This window comes from Amblyraja radiata, chromosome 1, assembly GCF_010909765.2.
Source record: "Amblyraja radiata isolate CabotCenter1 chromosome 1, sAmbRad1.1.pri, whole genome shotgun sequence".
Classification (NCBI taxonomy): Eukaryota; Metazoa; Chordata; class Chondrichthyes; order Rajiformes; family Rajidae; genus Amblyraja; species Amblyraja radiata.
Window position 1 is genome coordinate 84,300,482 of NC_045956.1, and position 16,197 is coordinate 84,316,678.

At 39.6% G+C, this 16,197-nt stretch overlaps 1 protein-coding gene across 19 annotated transcripts in view; it reads right to left on the minus strand.

The window, feature by feature from the left end:
* lcorl (ligand dependent nuclear receptor corepressor like) overlaps positions 1-16,197 on the minus strand; it is a 122,810-nt gene that overhangs the window by 54,864 nt on the left and 51,749 nt on the right. For 12 of the 19 annotated variants that reach the window (XM_033026122.1, XM_033026112.1, XM_033026104.1 and 9 more), the window contains exons 3-5: positions 16,100-16,179; positions 10,012-10,144; positions 2,089-2,343 (exon numbers count right to left, since the gene is read on the minus strand). In XM_033026122.1, coding sequence (XP_032882013.1) covers positions 2,089-2,343; positions 10,012-10,144; positions 16,100-16,179 — 468 coding nt within the window. Of the gene's footprint in view, positions 1-2,088; positions 2,344-6,394; positions 7,156-9,101; positions 9,578-10,011; positions 10,145-16,099; positions 16,180-16,197 lie in introns of those variants that run through there. The other 7 variants (XR_004412942.1, XR_004412941.1, XR_004412944.1 and 4 more) reach the window with 7 other exon arrangements.

Sequence of the window (16,197 nt, forward strand, 5' to 3'; positions counted from 1 at the left end):
TTCACCACTGATCTGTTGGACAGGTGTTTGGGGATTTTCCTTTATTATAGGGAAAATTCTTCTGTCATCAGCTGTGGAGGTCTTCCTTGGCCTGCCAGTCCCTTTGCGATTAGTAAGCTCACCAGTGCTCTCTTTCTTCTTAATGATGTTCCAAACAATTGATTTTGGTAAGCCTAAGGTTTGGCTGATGTCTCTGACAGTTTTATTATTGTTTCTCAGTCTCATAGTGGCTTCTTTGACTTTCATTGGCACAACTTTGGTCCTCGTTAATAAACAGCAATAAAATTTTCCAAAGGTGGAGGAAAGACTAGGTGCTGAGAGCTCTTATACCTGCATTAAGGAGGCAATTAAACACACCTGAGCAATTACAAGCACCTGTGAAGCCATATGTCCCAAACATTATGGTGCCCTGACATGGGGGGGGGGGACTATGAATAAACACTGCTGTCATTTCTACATGGTGAAACCAAAATGTATAAAAATTGCCTTTATTAATATCTGACAATGTGCACTTTAACCACATGTGATTTTTTTCCTATTACAAATCTCAAATTGTGGAGTACAGAGGCAAATAAATAAATCATGGGTCTTTGTCCCAACATTATGGAGCGCACTGTATCTTGTGATATACAACTTCAGTTACGTTTCTGCAACTTACCTGCACAAAGTCCCCACAGCCTGCGTATACGTACCACTATTTTCACCCCTTTTATCTATTTCAACTCACTAAATCTTTCTATCTTTATTATGTATGTGTTACAAAAACTTCAAGACAAAAATAAGGCTTTTTCTTCAGTATATACATTTTCTATTGACATTTTCTTGCTTTTTAACCATTATTTTGAAGTGATCAGGGCCATTTTGTGGTCAAGATAATTTAAATTAAATTAAATTAAATTTCTTTATTTATATTACACATTTTTAGTCAACTTGCATTGACCCCAAAGTGCTTCACATAATTACATCCACACACACAGGCAAAGGTGGGTGAAGTGTCTTGCCCAAGGACACACACAGGCAAAGGTGGGTGAAGTGTCTTGCCCAAGGACACAACGACAGTATGCACTCCAAGCGGGATTCGAACCAGCTACCTTCCGGTTGCCAGCCGAACACTTAGCCCATTGTGCCATCTGTCGTGATGCCTTATCATGCCTCTATTTAGCAGGGAAATTATAATTTAAAAAAAGTTGCTTCTGATCCCTTGTTCTTAACTTATACTAAGTCACAGAGCACAGAAAGAGATATTTCAGCCCACCATATCCATTTAAACTATAATCACCCATACTTAAATTTTGTTGAATTTCTGTCTCATTTGGTGCATTCCAGATCCCAAGCACTATCTGGATAAAGCATGTCTTCAGATTACCAATTATCCCTGACCCACAAACTCCCTGACCCACAAACTCAAAGGATCTTTTGTCTAACCTGTGTATGTCCCTTGTAGTTTTTGTATACCTCATGCATTCATGGACTGTCATACGACATGAAAAATAATTTTCTTTTATATTTAAAGTGAGAAATAATTTTCTTGAGAAATAAAATTATTCATATTTTTATCATGCCTCTATTTCAAATGCACTCTAGGTAAATCTCATTTCACTTGCTCCGACATGCCACATTTTAAGCCCAATAGCAAACCAACGCTAACCTAAGTGAGAACTTGAATCACTACGGAGGCTGTGGACCATGTGTTGGCAAATTTGCTTAGTATAGATATTGCTTGAAGTTGGTATGAAATTGTTGGACCCAAGGGCTTGTTTGAGCTAAGAATGAGGGACCAGAAGTGACAGGATTTTGTTATTAAAGGCTTTGTTACTTGAACGCTTTCCAAAACTGCATACAGGTCAATGGGCAAACGGTAAATTTTTTGGCTAGAATTTGACCTTGCAATTACTCAGAACAAGATTGAGGCAGTGACTTCCATTACATCAATTATGACTGCTTTGAGACCAAACTGCAAATGGCAAGACGGTAACTTAAAGGCAACTTTATGTTAAACTATTTCCATATTGAGCATCTGAAACACCTGTGCCACTTCTCTCACACACAAATTCAAAATCCCCCCCCCCCCCTAATTAATGTAATTACCTTGTTGGAAACATTTTTGTTGATTTTTATTCACAGTGAGGTCTAACGGTCCCTCCTGCTCCTGGTGAAAGGAGTTCTGGGTTCGGTTGGCGGGAGGATCGTCTGGGACAGAAACAGATTCATCGGCTGATCCAGTTTGAGTTTCAGGAACACGATTACTTCGGGATATATATTCAATTGCAAACTGACGAATCATTCTTTTCATTATTTCCTGAGCAACTAAAGGAATGTTGCGATCACAGTTCTGAGGAAGGTCTAAAAAAATAATTAAAATAGTAGTTTAAGACACAAATGTTTATTTTCAATTAGAAGTATATAATATCAAATTAGACAATTATCTTCACAAATACAATAAACACAATGACAAAAACATTTCTGGAAACTTAGGACAACAGATTGGCATAAAATTGCTGTTTAAATTTGCCATCTGATTCCTTTCATTGATTTACACTTAGTCCTTAATCTGCTGATCCCTCACTTTCAGTCTATGACACCTGGTACTAAATACCCATCCTAGGTAAACCATTATGGTATTTACCCTATTAAGACCAATACGAACTGTGTATGTTTCAGTAAGCTCAACTTTTGTTCTAAATAAGGGGAAATAAAGGCTCAATTTAGTTTAATCTCCTCACAATCCCCCATCCTAGGTGTCATTTTTGTGAACCATCATTGTACCCCTCTGTCATGTGTCCGCATTCTTAAATAGGAAGATCCCACCTGTGCACAATTATCCAAATGTGGTCTCACCAGAGCCCTGCATAATTCCGAAAGATGTCCCAATTTTTCACCCTCAAACTCAGATGGTAAAGACCAAGTGCCTATTTATCTTTTTATTTCCCTCTCTACCTTGCATATTAAGTTTGTTGTTATTTATTTGCAAGAACACACATATTCGTTAATATCATCACCTTTTAATATCGCTCCATTTGATAATCATTCTACCAAACTATTTTCATATCATATTCAATCTGCTCTCATGTCCCATTTATCCTTTTATCCTCCCGAAACATTGCTTCACTGTCAGCAGTGCCACCTAGCTTTGCACGATCAGCAAACTTGTCCCCTCAGTGACATTATCAGCACAGATCTTGATGCCATCCCTCAGTCATATGCACCAAAGCAGAAAATAACATACTTTCTTGCTGTTTTCAGTCTGTTAACCAACTCATATTCACCAAGATACCATCTTCAATCCTGTGTTCTAATTTTGTTTAGTGACCTTGTATAGTTCTTTAACAAGGCATTTTAAAAGTCATATATACCAAATTAATTGGGTCCCCCTTAGGTGCTTCAAAACAAAATATCCAACATAATTCACCTTTCAGAACTATAAACAAATTCAATCTTTTACTTGCACTGTGCCCACTTTTTTAATATTGATGTACCACAATGGTCGTGTTTTTAGAAAACAAAGTGTTGCCCTATTGTTTTGTTTTTATGTCGTTTTTTTCAGAATTGGTTAATTTTATGTAAAATGTAAACATAGAAAATAGATGCAGGAGTAGGCCATTCGGCCCTTCGAGCCTGCACTACCATTCAATACGGTCATGGCTGATCATCCAAAACCAGTACCCCGTTCCGGCTTTTCCCCCATATCCCTCGATTCCTTTAGCTCTACGAGTTCAATCTAACTTGAAAAAACTGTGTGTGTTTGGGTCCGTGTTGTTGCCAAGCATTTTATTGTACTGGTACCTTATTTTTCTTGTGCACATGACATACTCTACTTGACTTATCAACTATATCAAGAAATAAAGTTCTCAATTTTTGAAATCCGTCCATTCCAATCAGGGGGAAATCCTATTAAATTTATGGACCTCAACCATCACCTTCTTTACCAGCTGTTTCAAAACCTTGCAAAGTTCTGGCCTGGGAGATGTATTATCGTTCGTCTCAAAGCTTCAAACCATACCCATATTAATGCTAATTTCTTTCAGCTCCACATCCACTTGAACACATGATTTCTGGAAAGTATTTTGAATCTTTTGTGATGGCAGGCAAAATGTTTCTAACTTTCATTTCTTTATTCCTCTAATTGCTTCTAATTTTTTTTAATAACTTTTTCTTTTTACCCATCTTTAGAAAACCTCAGAACGTTTACTGAATTGCTTCCTTATTCTACATGGCCTTTGCTCAGAATTGCTGAATTCTGAAATGTGCCCATTCCTCCAACCTATTGCTCTAAATGGCAACATTATAAGACTTTTCCTTTGATCTATTAATGATCCATAAATTTCCTTTTTATTCAAGGATGGACCACTCTTACTGTTGGATTTTTACAACCTAAAAAGCAATGTATATGCTGCAAACTATTAAATTGTAGTTTCCTAATCTACAATAACAAACACAGGCAAAAAGAAAAGCTGCTGGAGGAATGCGGCAGGTCAGAGCATCTGACAGGGCAAAAAGGATGGTTGACATTTCAGGTCGGGGTCCTAAATTTGGCTTGATCTAAATCGTCGACCATCCTTTTACCTCAGTATATTTGACCAGCTTAATTCCTCTAGCTTGTTTTCTGCTCTGGATTCAAGCATTTGCAGTCTCCAATAGTCTCTCCAAACTCTATAGGAAAATAGAGTTTGTTTAGTTTGGATGGATACCTCTGGTCTTTGATTGAACTAAAGAGTTCAATATAATATTCTATCATTCTGCCCTAAATATAAGATTATAAATTATTCTTCATTATACAATACTCCATTTAAACCAACAAATTAGTATCCAATATAATTTTCACCAAAAATCCATGAATTTCTCCTGCAGACTAGTTTACATATAGATTTGATTTTTTTTTTAAACTTCCCCATTATTGTCATGCTATCATTACCCACATCTCTAATGTTCTGCATTGTAGTAGGCCCTCCATTACCTTTAGTATTTTGTATCCTCCTTGGTGCCACCAAAACCGATTATAGAGGTCAATTTTGCATGCCCAATCTGCTCGTCCGCTGACTTTATCCCATCCTTTATCATGGCTAAACCCTCTTTTCCATTTTAGCTCCCTTCTAAGAGTTAACTGTTCTACTTGCATTAATCTGGTTTACTGCTGTCTAGAGTATCAACAACAACTGTACCAATGACATTCCCCTTGAGTTATTTAAATATAAAACAGTAGCAACATTTTGAAATATACAATATGTGCAGTAGGAACTAATGAACCACCTACAAAAGATTAGTGCACTGTACATAGAGGATGCAAAGATAATGTTGAAACATCATATGTAGTCTACTACACAAAAGTAAAAAATATGGTCATGTGCAAATTTATGTATTTAAACCCAAGACTCCAGAGTATTCAAATATTTTCAATGGATATGACCATTAGATTGTTTGGTTAGTTTTAATGTCTCCAAACACTTGTATTTCCTAATTCAGATTAGCAGGGAGCTGCTAGACTGTGGTAGGAACCATAACCAAGTTCCTCAAGCAGTCAGCTGGCCAGGAGTACATGCCATGAATGATATCAAGGAAGATTGTGTGCTGGGCTCTGAATAATTTGGCCTTGCATAATAACTTGGCTCAGGCATGCAGAAACCCAAGGAATGAGAAGATCTCAACATGTATGGCCCATATCCATGGAATCACCACCACCTGGATGATAGTTCCCAGCCAAGTAATTCAGCAACTAATTGCTACATTTCAGAACTCCCATCAGTAACATAACCATTTGTATGGACCGTTTCCTCTATGAAGTTAGCCACAAAGACAAGATGAGGCAATGCAAAAGCAAAATCAACATTTATTCAACAGTACACTATAAACAAGCTTTGAACTTCAAAAAGTGAACAAACTGAAAATAGTGACAAGTTTAGATCCTCCCATTATTGCTCAGCAAAAATATATTATACACAGATCATTTCAATGTGAACCGTAAGGTTGTGATCGTGTCAAAATGGCAGCAAAGAGAGCTCTGCTGGTTAAATATCACATTGTAAAAGTATTGCAACTTTAAAAGGTACTTTGCTACAACAATAAAATGTTTATTCAATCTTTAAAAAGTGTAAACATTTGGCTGCAGTAATTCAACAGAGATGAATAACATTTTCTCGCAACATAATGATATGTGAAGGCAATCAGCAAATAACAGTTAACTATAAACTGGTCACACTGTTGTGCTACATCATACTACAAATCACAGCAGAGATGCTTAGCAATTGCACACTCACTAATCCTGGTCCTTCTGTTTGGTGCCAAGATTACATTTTTAACATTAGTAACATTGGTGATCTATTAATGATCCATAAATTTCCTTTTATTCAAGGATGGACCACTCTTACTGTTGGATTTTTGTAACATTTTAACATTGACTGGATGAACTGCCATTCAATGTATAGCACCTGGCACCTGGAATGGAGGTGGTACCTACTGCACCTCTGGAGAAAACTTGTTTAATGCCATTTCTGGGGTTGGAATGGGAAGTGGGGGAAACTTTAAGTGCTGCTGCTGCCCATCAACACAAGATGTGCAACTGCAGTTGTTAGCTGACCACCAATGTCTCAATTTTCCATATCCTCCAACCTGTCACAAACTCCTTTACTGCTGTCAGGGGAACCATTGACCGTGACTCCATTTTTTTGCAAGTTAGTCATGCCATGTGACCACATTACAAATAGTTCAAAAGGATCGGTGATACAGCCCAAATTGTGCATTTACTTGGCATGCTCCAGGGGTATTTGCCTTTCCAAATGCAAACATGTTAAAATCTGAGCAATATTCCTCATCGTTGCTTGGCTTTTAAGCCTTTGCCAGAGGAAAAGTGGTAATATTCATCCCGGAATGCAATCTGACCACATTCTAGTCGTTGAACCGGGAGTCAGTCAGGGCGCTTACGGAACCTCTCCATTACAGCTGCTCCATGCCAGGACAAGGCAAAAAAACAACAACAAAAAAACAGCATTGCTACAAGCAAGGGGTTGCACTCTCTTTCCTGCCACATCAGAATCTGCATGGTGATGTGTAGGGTTGAGAAGCTAGAGCCCTTTTCACCATTTTGCTTGGAGATGCTCACATCCCTCCTGAATTTCTTGTAATCCTTCCCTTCTTTGACACAATGCTTTAGCTTTTCTGGGCCTGCAAGGATAAAAGCATGGGTAAGAATAGGGCTAGAGTGGGTTTTTTGACCACAAGTTTAACTACTGCTACATTTTAAGGCATGACGAAATAAAATTCAGCTAAACAATTAGTGCTGCTGACCACAGCCATCACCCTAGGTAAGTTTGTAGACAACACAAAACTTGGTAGACGTGAATAGTGAGGAAGGTTGTCAAAAAGAGAGGGATATAGAGCAGGTGGAAATTTGGGCAGAGAAATGGTAGATGGAATTCAATCTGGATGCGCAAGGTTATCCATTTTGGTGGCAAAAACAGGAAAGCAGACTATTATCTAAATGGTGGCCGACTAGGAAAAGGGGAGATGCAGCGAGACCTGGGTGTCATGGTACACCAGTCATTGAAAGTGGGTATGCAGGTGCAGCAGGCAGTGAAGAAAGCGAATGGTATGTTAGCTTTCATAGCAAAAGGATTTGAGTATAGGAGCAGGGAGGTTCTACTGCAGTTGTACAGGGTCTTGGTGAGACCACACCTGGAGTATTGCGTACAGTTTTGGTCTCCAAATCTGAGGAAGGACATTATTGCCATAGAGGGAGTGCAGAGAAGGTTCACCAGACTGATTCCTGGGATGTCAGGACTGTCTTATGAAGAAAGACTGGATAGACTTGGTTTATACTCTCTAGAATTTAGGAGATTGAGAGGGGATCTTATAGAAACTTACAAAATTCTTAAGGGGTTGGACAGGCTAGATGCAGGAAGATTGCTCCCGATGTTGGGGAAGTCCAGGACAAGGGGTCACAGCTTAAGGATAAGGGGGAAATCCTTTAAAACCGAGATGAGAAGAACTTTTTTCACACAGAGAGTGGTGAATCTCTGGAACTCCCTGCCACAGAGGGTAGTCGAGGCCAGTTCATTGGCTATATTTAAGAGGGAGTTAGATGTGGCCCTTGTGGCTAAGGGGATCAGAGGGTATGGAGAGAAGGCAGGTACGGGATACTGAGTTGAATGATCAGCCATGATCATATTGAATGGCGGTGCAGGCTCGAAGGGCCGAATGGCCTACTCCTGCACCTAATTTCTATGTTTCTATGTGATGCATATTGGGACATCAAATGCAAGATGAAAGTACACAGTAAAGGGAGGATCCTTGAGAGCAATGATATGCAGAGGGATCTTGGGGTGCAAGTCATTAGGGACGGCACGGCGGCAGAGCTGCTGCCTCACAGCGCCAGAGACCCAGGCTCGATCCTGACCATGTGCTAGTCTATATGGCGTTTGTACTTTCTCTTTGTGACTTGCATGGGTTTTCTCTGGTTTCCTCCCGCACTCCAAAGACAGGCTTGTAGGTTAATTGGCTTTGGTAACATTTTAAATTGTCCCGCGTGTTAATGTAGGACAGTGTTAGTGTGCGGGGATCGCTGGGCGGCAGGCCTGTTTCTGCGCTGTATCTCTGTAAAGGAGGCAGCATGACATGCTTATTTTCATCAGTTGGGGCACTGAATATAAATGTCCAGTAGTCACATCGAAGGTTCGGCCACATGGAGTATTGTGCACAGTTCTGGTCATCAGAGCTGGTTATGAAGTGCAGAAGGATGTTGCCTGGATTGGAGTATATTCGCCCCCCCCCCCCCGTTAAAGTGTTCAAGTAGGTGTAAGAAGGAACTGCAGATGCTGGTTTACACCGAAGATAGACAAAAAGCTGGAGTAACTCAGCTGGTCAGGCAGCATCTGTGGAAAAAAGGAATAGGTGATGTTTCATGTCGAGTCCCTTCTTCAGACCGACAGTTTGAAGAAGGTTCTCGAACTGAAACGTCACCTATTCCTTTTCTCCAGAGATGCTGCCTGACCTGCTGAGTTATGCCAGCTTTTGTGTCTAGCTTCAGTGTTCCAATAAGTGACTGGACCACCCTGCCAGGGGAGGTAGTAGGAGCAGAAACAATGAAAGGGAGAGCAGGGTGAATGTCTTACCTTAAAAGCCTTGATCAAATGGTTGAAATTCTTATAGCAGTTTTTGTGAGGTCACAAGAATTTTTACATAGAGCCAGGCACACTACACTGGCTAGCTATAAGGAGGCTGCATCCTTGTCATCAAGCAACATCTTTCTACAGCTTGATTTCTGCCAAAGAAAACCTGCAGCACACCTGCCAACTAGCAGCAGCTACTGACCTCTTCTCACGGCACACCCCTGGAAAACAAAAAAACAAACTTGGGACACAAGAAATACATTTTACAGTAATTTATATCAAGGAAAGATTGGATGATGAAAAATTACTGTCCACTCACCATAATCGCCATGCCTCAATGTTGGTTGTTAGTCTATTTTTTTTTTGAAGATTGCTTCTTTTGTCCCAGGGTCTGCAATAACACACCTCTTCTGAACTTCTTATTTATACCAGCTTATGTGCTAATAAGATTCTCTGGAAATTGTACCACAAGTTGCTGTCTGTAAGATTAGTGTGGAGACCTGTTAAATTTTGGCTTCACTTGCCTTATGCCAATCCAGGAATTTTAAGGCCTATTAAGCCATTGAAAATAACAATCAATGAAAGTGAAGTCATTTTGCAAATAACCAGTAGATGGCGTCCGTGTGTCTTTAATAAAAAAAATTAAACTTGACTAGGAAAGTAAAGCACCATATGGAATATGCAAACCGTTGACTCAGTGATTTGGCGATTTATTCCTTGAATAGTACAAGACTCAATGTTAAAGGTGCATGTTTCTCGTGCATCTTTCCCATGTTACATAGTTTTATGCAAATATACATAGATTAAAAACTGCAATAAAAACTGAACAGTTCAAACATTGCAAATTAGAATAATGCCTGGTCAACAAAGCTGAAGATTCAAGTAGTCAATAATCAAAGCATAAATATTATACCTTTTTTATGAAAGATAGCATTAAGAAATTTGTCTGCTTGGCATTCAAGCTGTTCAGTGTGGGACTGCCCCTGAGATAGAGTTTCCTCAGTAGATGTCAGTGTTGGAGGTGCATTCACAGATGAGATATGCTCCTAGAAACAGTAATGAATTATGCTCAGAAATTTCTTAAAAATAAGTAAAACAACAAAGATTTCAGATTTCACATTGAAAACATGCTATATTTAATCACTAGTATCTTCTTAGTTTATAATAAATCAACCTAACTCGTCCATTACACGGACTGAATTTACACTTATGAATCCACATTACTGAACAATTTTATCACAGCATGATAGCTTTTTACGTTCTCAAGTTTAATGAATGATCATAAGTGATAGGAGCAGAATTAGGCCATTTGGCCCATCAAGGCTACTCTGCCATTCAATTATGGCTAATCTATCTCTCCCTCCTAACCCCATTATCCTGCCTTCTCCCCATAACCTCTAACACCTGTACTAATCAAGAATCTATCTATCTCTGCCTTAAATATATCCACTGACTTGGCCTCCACAGCCTTCTGTGGTAACAAATTCCAGATTCAAAAACCCTCTAAAGAAATTCCTCCTCATCTCCTTCCTAAAAGAACGTCCTTTAATTCTGAGACTATGACCCCGAATCCTGTTAGTTTCAATAAGGTCGCCCCTCATTCTTCTAAATTCCAGCGAGAACAGGCCCAGTGCCGTCAAACATGCATCATACATTAACCTACTCATTCCTGAGATCATTCTTGTAAACCTCCTCTCAAGGCTATGACCTCCAGACTGTCCCACTAGTGGAAATATCCTCTCCACATCCACTCTATGCGAGCCTTCCACTATTCTGTACGTTTCAATGAGGTCCCCCCTCATTCTTCTAAATTCCAGAGAGTATGGGCCCAGTGCCGTCAAACACTCATCATATGTGAACCTACTCATTCCTGGGATCGTTCTTGTAAACCTCCCCTGGACCCTCTCCAGAGCCAGCACATCCTTCCTCAGATATGGTGCCCAGAATTGGTCACAATATTCCAAATGGGGCCTGACCAATGCCTTGTAGAGCCTCAGCATTGCATCCCTGTTTTTGTATACAAGCCCTCTCGCAATAATTGGCAGCATTGAGTTTGTTTTCTTTACTATCAATTTGACTTGCAGATTAACTTCTTGGAATCCTGCTCCAGCACTCCCAAGTCCCTTTGCACTTCCGATTTCTGGATTCTCTCCCCATTTAGAAAATAATCTACTCCTTTATTCCTACTACTAAAAGGCATGACTCCACACTGTTACACTATATCCCATCTGCCACTTCTCGGTCTACTCTCCCAACCTGTCCAAGTCTTTCTGCAGAGTCCCTGCTTTCTCTACACTCCCTGCCCTTCCACCTATTTTCATATAATGCGCAAACTTGGCCACATAGCCTTCAATGCCCTCATGCAAATTATTAATATATAACGTGAAAAGTTGCGGTTCCAGCACCGACCCCTGAGGAACACCGCCAGTCACTGGCAGCCAACCAGAAAAAGCCCCCTTTATTGCCACTCTTTACCTTCCGTCACCTAGCCAACCTGATATCCATGCTAGTATCTGCCCTTTGAGACAACGACTCTCATCTTCCTTAGCAACCTTTCGTGTGGCACCTTAAAGGTTTTATGAAAATCCAGGTAAACAACATTTACGGGCTCTGCTTTGTCTGTCCAGCTATTTACTTCAAAGAATTCCAGCAAATTTGTCAGGTAAGACCTCCTCTTCACAAAGCCATGCTGACTTCAGTCTATTTTATCGTAAACTAAGTGCTCTGTAACCTCATCCTTTATTATAATTGACTCTAAAAACCAACCACCAAAGACAAATCGGCCTATAGCTCCCACTATTCCGCTAAGTTCCCTTCTTGTGCAATTTCCCAATCATCTGGAACCACTCCCGACTCTAGTGACTTGAAATATCACTATCAATGCCTCCACAATATCTAAAGCCTCCTCTTTCAGAACCCTAGGGAAGGCTCAAGAGACTGCATGTCACATTCTTGATATTGTTTTATTTTTATCTCTATCCAGGTGTTTGGTCATGCTGGTTTATAATGTTCTGATTTATTGATTTTTGAATAAACCCGTTTTATTTGTAACCCCAGTTCTCTGGAGAACTAAAGTTTCCGGGATTGGAGCAGTAGAGATTCCTTTTATAACTTTTACATCTTCCATCGGACTTCAAAACACTACATAGACAGCACCCAAGGCCAAGATTGAAACTAGGTTTCTGGCACAGCGAGGCAGTACTTCTACCAGCTGCACCACTGTTCTGCCCACACATGGACTGTTCTTAAATGGAACTTGCATGGTTAAGCATCTGGGTTGCCTTGGATGAGTTATTTAAAAAGTAGGTGCAATAAAATCCCTGAAAATGTTACTTTGATACAAGTAAATTAATGAATCAATTAACAATGAATGTTTTCAAGGAAAGAATTTCCCAAGCTGAATACTAATTCTTCAAAAAAGTGTATTTAAGTGGGAGTGGTGGTGGAGCAAACAGTGGTTTGTTTAACCTACACAAAAAAAAGTAATTTATTTTATAAGCCATAGTAGGAATTTGTTCCTCTTTTAACATTCAATGACCCAATGATCCCCCCCCCCCCCCCACCCACCCCCCACCCCCCACACACACATTCAGATTAGTGAAACAGTGGAATGGCATGGTCTAATTTTCCACAGTTATGCATGAAGATATTTCAAACTGCCTACCTCCTCTCTCCTGATACTGGGCTTGTGAATAGAAATTGCATCACCTGATCACATAAAGATTTCCTGGAATCTCCAAACTAATTTTCAACAGTAAAATATCCTGGCACGATGTCTTTTCCAATTCCTAATATAAAAATCTTAATTGTTAGGCCAATTGAACCTTTATAAATTTGCAGTTTGGGTCAATTTTACCTACACAAACTTGTAGTTTTATTAAATACTATTTTTAAAAACTTGTCAGAAATCCTGGGAAGTGATAATAGAGATAATGCAAGTGACATATGTCTAAACAGAATCTATTATCAGTCTTTCTGCAGAGCATAATTAATAGTAATATACAGGTGAACTCAATAGTTGGTATTTATGGGATTCAAGTGCCTGTGACTAAAAGCAGAAACCATTGTTTTGTTTCCTCTGAAGTTAACCATGTTCAATACAGGCAGCCACACTGAAGCAAGAAAATGGCAACAGACATTTTTTCAAAAAGTCCTGCTGCTTGGACTGAAAAACAGGAAATGGTGGTAAAACTAAACCGGTCAGGAAGCATCTGTGGAGGAGGAAACAGTTAACATTCAAGCTCTTGTAAAACAAGCAGAAATCGGAAATAAAAACAAAGTGCTGCTGATACTCAGAACAGTCAGCATTTTTAGAGTTTGCAGACCTTTAAACTGAAGTGGCTGGAGACATACTAGTTTTTACGATGGACAGAAAAAAGGTAGAGGGAGTGGAGAACAAATTGGTAGAGCAGTTATTATAATGTCAGCCAATGTATTGATGAGATGCTATAACATAGCAGAGCTTCTAGGACAAGAAAGTCTAATGTACTGCAAACAAAATCAATTTATTTTATAAATAGTATACAGTGTAAGACACAGGCTATAAGTTTTGTCCAGTAAAAGCAGAGCAATTTTCTTCAGAAACCAGACTTGAAATTACTAGTGCAGCAAAATGTGGATGCTGGAAATCTGAAATTAACATTACACTTCAGATTACTAGCATCCACATCATTCTTTCATAGCTTGTACATATATCAAACAGTTTTGCAGGGATATGGCCAAACGCAGGCAGGTGGGACTAATGTAGCTGGGTCATATTGGCCAGTGTGGGCAAGTTTGGTCGAAGGGCCCGTTTCCACACTGTATGACTCTAAGCAGGAAAACAAGGTTGGAAATTAAGAGTGAACGATTAATATAGGTCAATGGGAATGCAGAATGCAGATAAGATCAGCCACAAATGTATTAAAAAGCATTAAGCACAGAGCATTCGCAAATGTTGACTGAATTTTCTGTGTTGCTTACTCCAGTGTGAAGGCTTGAGAGCATTTTCTCCAAAGATAATGATTATCAAAAAACTTAGGCTCACAATTCAAATTTTGCACTTTTAAATTGGGTTAATGGCATCCTGAGATAATCACAATAAAGGATGAAAAGGTCTCCAAGTGTTACGGTTGCATGAAATAGAGCGATGTGTAGAATTATAATTTAGCCACTGGAAAGTGCCTGACAAATATTGCTATTCAGGTCTTGTCATCCATGCAGCAAAATTACTAACTGAACAGTTGGTGTTTATTTCTTTCAGGTACAATATTTCCCGAGAAAATGATCTGTTCAAATTCAGATTGGAAATAGCAAGATGTGAACAGATCAGGCACCAGCAAATGCCATGTGCTATAAGCACACAGTAATCACCATTACTCTTACTTATACATTCCCTCCTTAATTCATTCCATTCCACCAAAGCAACTCCCCCTCCTCCCCTCCCAAAAAAAGATGCCATAACAGCAGGCTTTATGCAAGAGCATAGCCAAAGTACAAGAACCCAGCTTTCAATCTCACCCAAAAATATTCAGCAGCACGACTGGGACAATAGGTGAAAAAAACACATTCATTTTCTGGACAAATTACAAAAATGTATCATCCACCATTATCAGTGGTGGTGCTGGTGACTAGCCACCTTGAACAGCTGGAGTCCAGGTAAAGCTTTTTGAGTTGAAACAAATAATGTAGCAATAATTTAGACAAGCTATTGCAGCATCTATTTAGAGAAGAGCAAGTCTTGATCAACATTTGACATTTGTTGGTGCAATATTGGCTAAGTAAATGGTAAATCATTATTGGGAGCATAATGACACTGACTTAACACCTGTACGGATTTAAGATTAAAACTTCCCATAATGTAACATTCTTTCACTGATGCACTGTAATATTACCAACCAGGTGTGCACCTTTATTATCATTTCCAAATATTACTTTTTTATCCTTGCTTCCTGCAATGTTAGGATGCATCCTGAGTAATGTATTTACTTTGGAAAATACTGCACTTTGTCATCTCAATTTACACCCCATTCATTTGCTTCACTGCCCTCTTTATCAGCAAGATTTGGGAAGAATTCTCATTGGTTTAAAAACACATAATTTAAGAAATCCAGCCATGCATAAGCGAGTTCGGTATTCCGACTGTGCATGCCCAGGTCATGTGTCACTCGCGATAAACACTCTCGGCGGCTGTGCTGCTGCGTGGGTGCAGACCTGCGTTTCGTCCGTAGTCGGGATCGGGCCGGGTCTCCGGTGCTGCGGAGTTGCTACTGGGCCGTCCCCGTCCCCTCCTGGGTGTCCGGGGTGTGTGCATTCTGTGTGCATGCGGCGGCACGGTTGCCGGGGATGTTTATCGCATGTGACCTCTGACAAATCCCAGGATTCCTTGCGTTTTACGGAATACCAAACTCGCTTATTCTGCCTTTATCTACTGATCACCCTTGTTGTTTGCTATTAGACCACCCCTTTGAAACCTGTATACATAGACAAATGGTAAGCAAGATTCAGGTTCACTGAGGCACAACTTTTTGTTTTACACAAGGGTGTATTGAATGAGTGGTCAGAAAAGGTAGTTGAGGCAGGTACAATCACAACATTTAAAATACAATTGGAGAGGTACATTGTTTGGATACCCGTAGAAGGATATGGACCAAATGCAGACAGGTGGGTCTCGCGTAGTTGGGGAATGTTGGTCGGCGTTGGCAAGTTGGTTTGAGGAGCCTGTTTCCACGCTGTGACACTGACCTAATTTTTTTCTAATGTCATTGGATTTGCACATTTATGCCTATCTATTTTGCTTTTCACCTTTCTTCTCAGTTTACTCAGATTTTCACCCAAATTATGCACTGGTAATTGAGAAACAAATAGTTCCCAGAATCAACATATACCCTAAACTATCATTGAATGTAGATCTTGTTATATCTAGATCACTTTTGTATTCATCTTTGAAAACAACTAAGAGGCAAAAGCCAGATGTTATAGTTCACAAGGAAATTTAATTTACCATACAGGGCTCCACTTACCTTTACTTTCTCCCTCCTTATGCAACAACATGAACAATTTTCATTCATAGACCAGTCAGTCACTTCTTCGGGTTCACAGTCTTCAATTAAAATAAAAA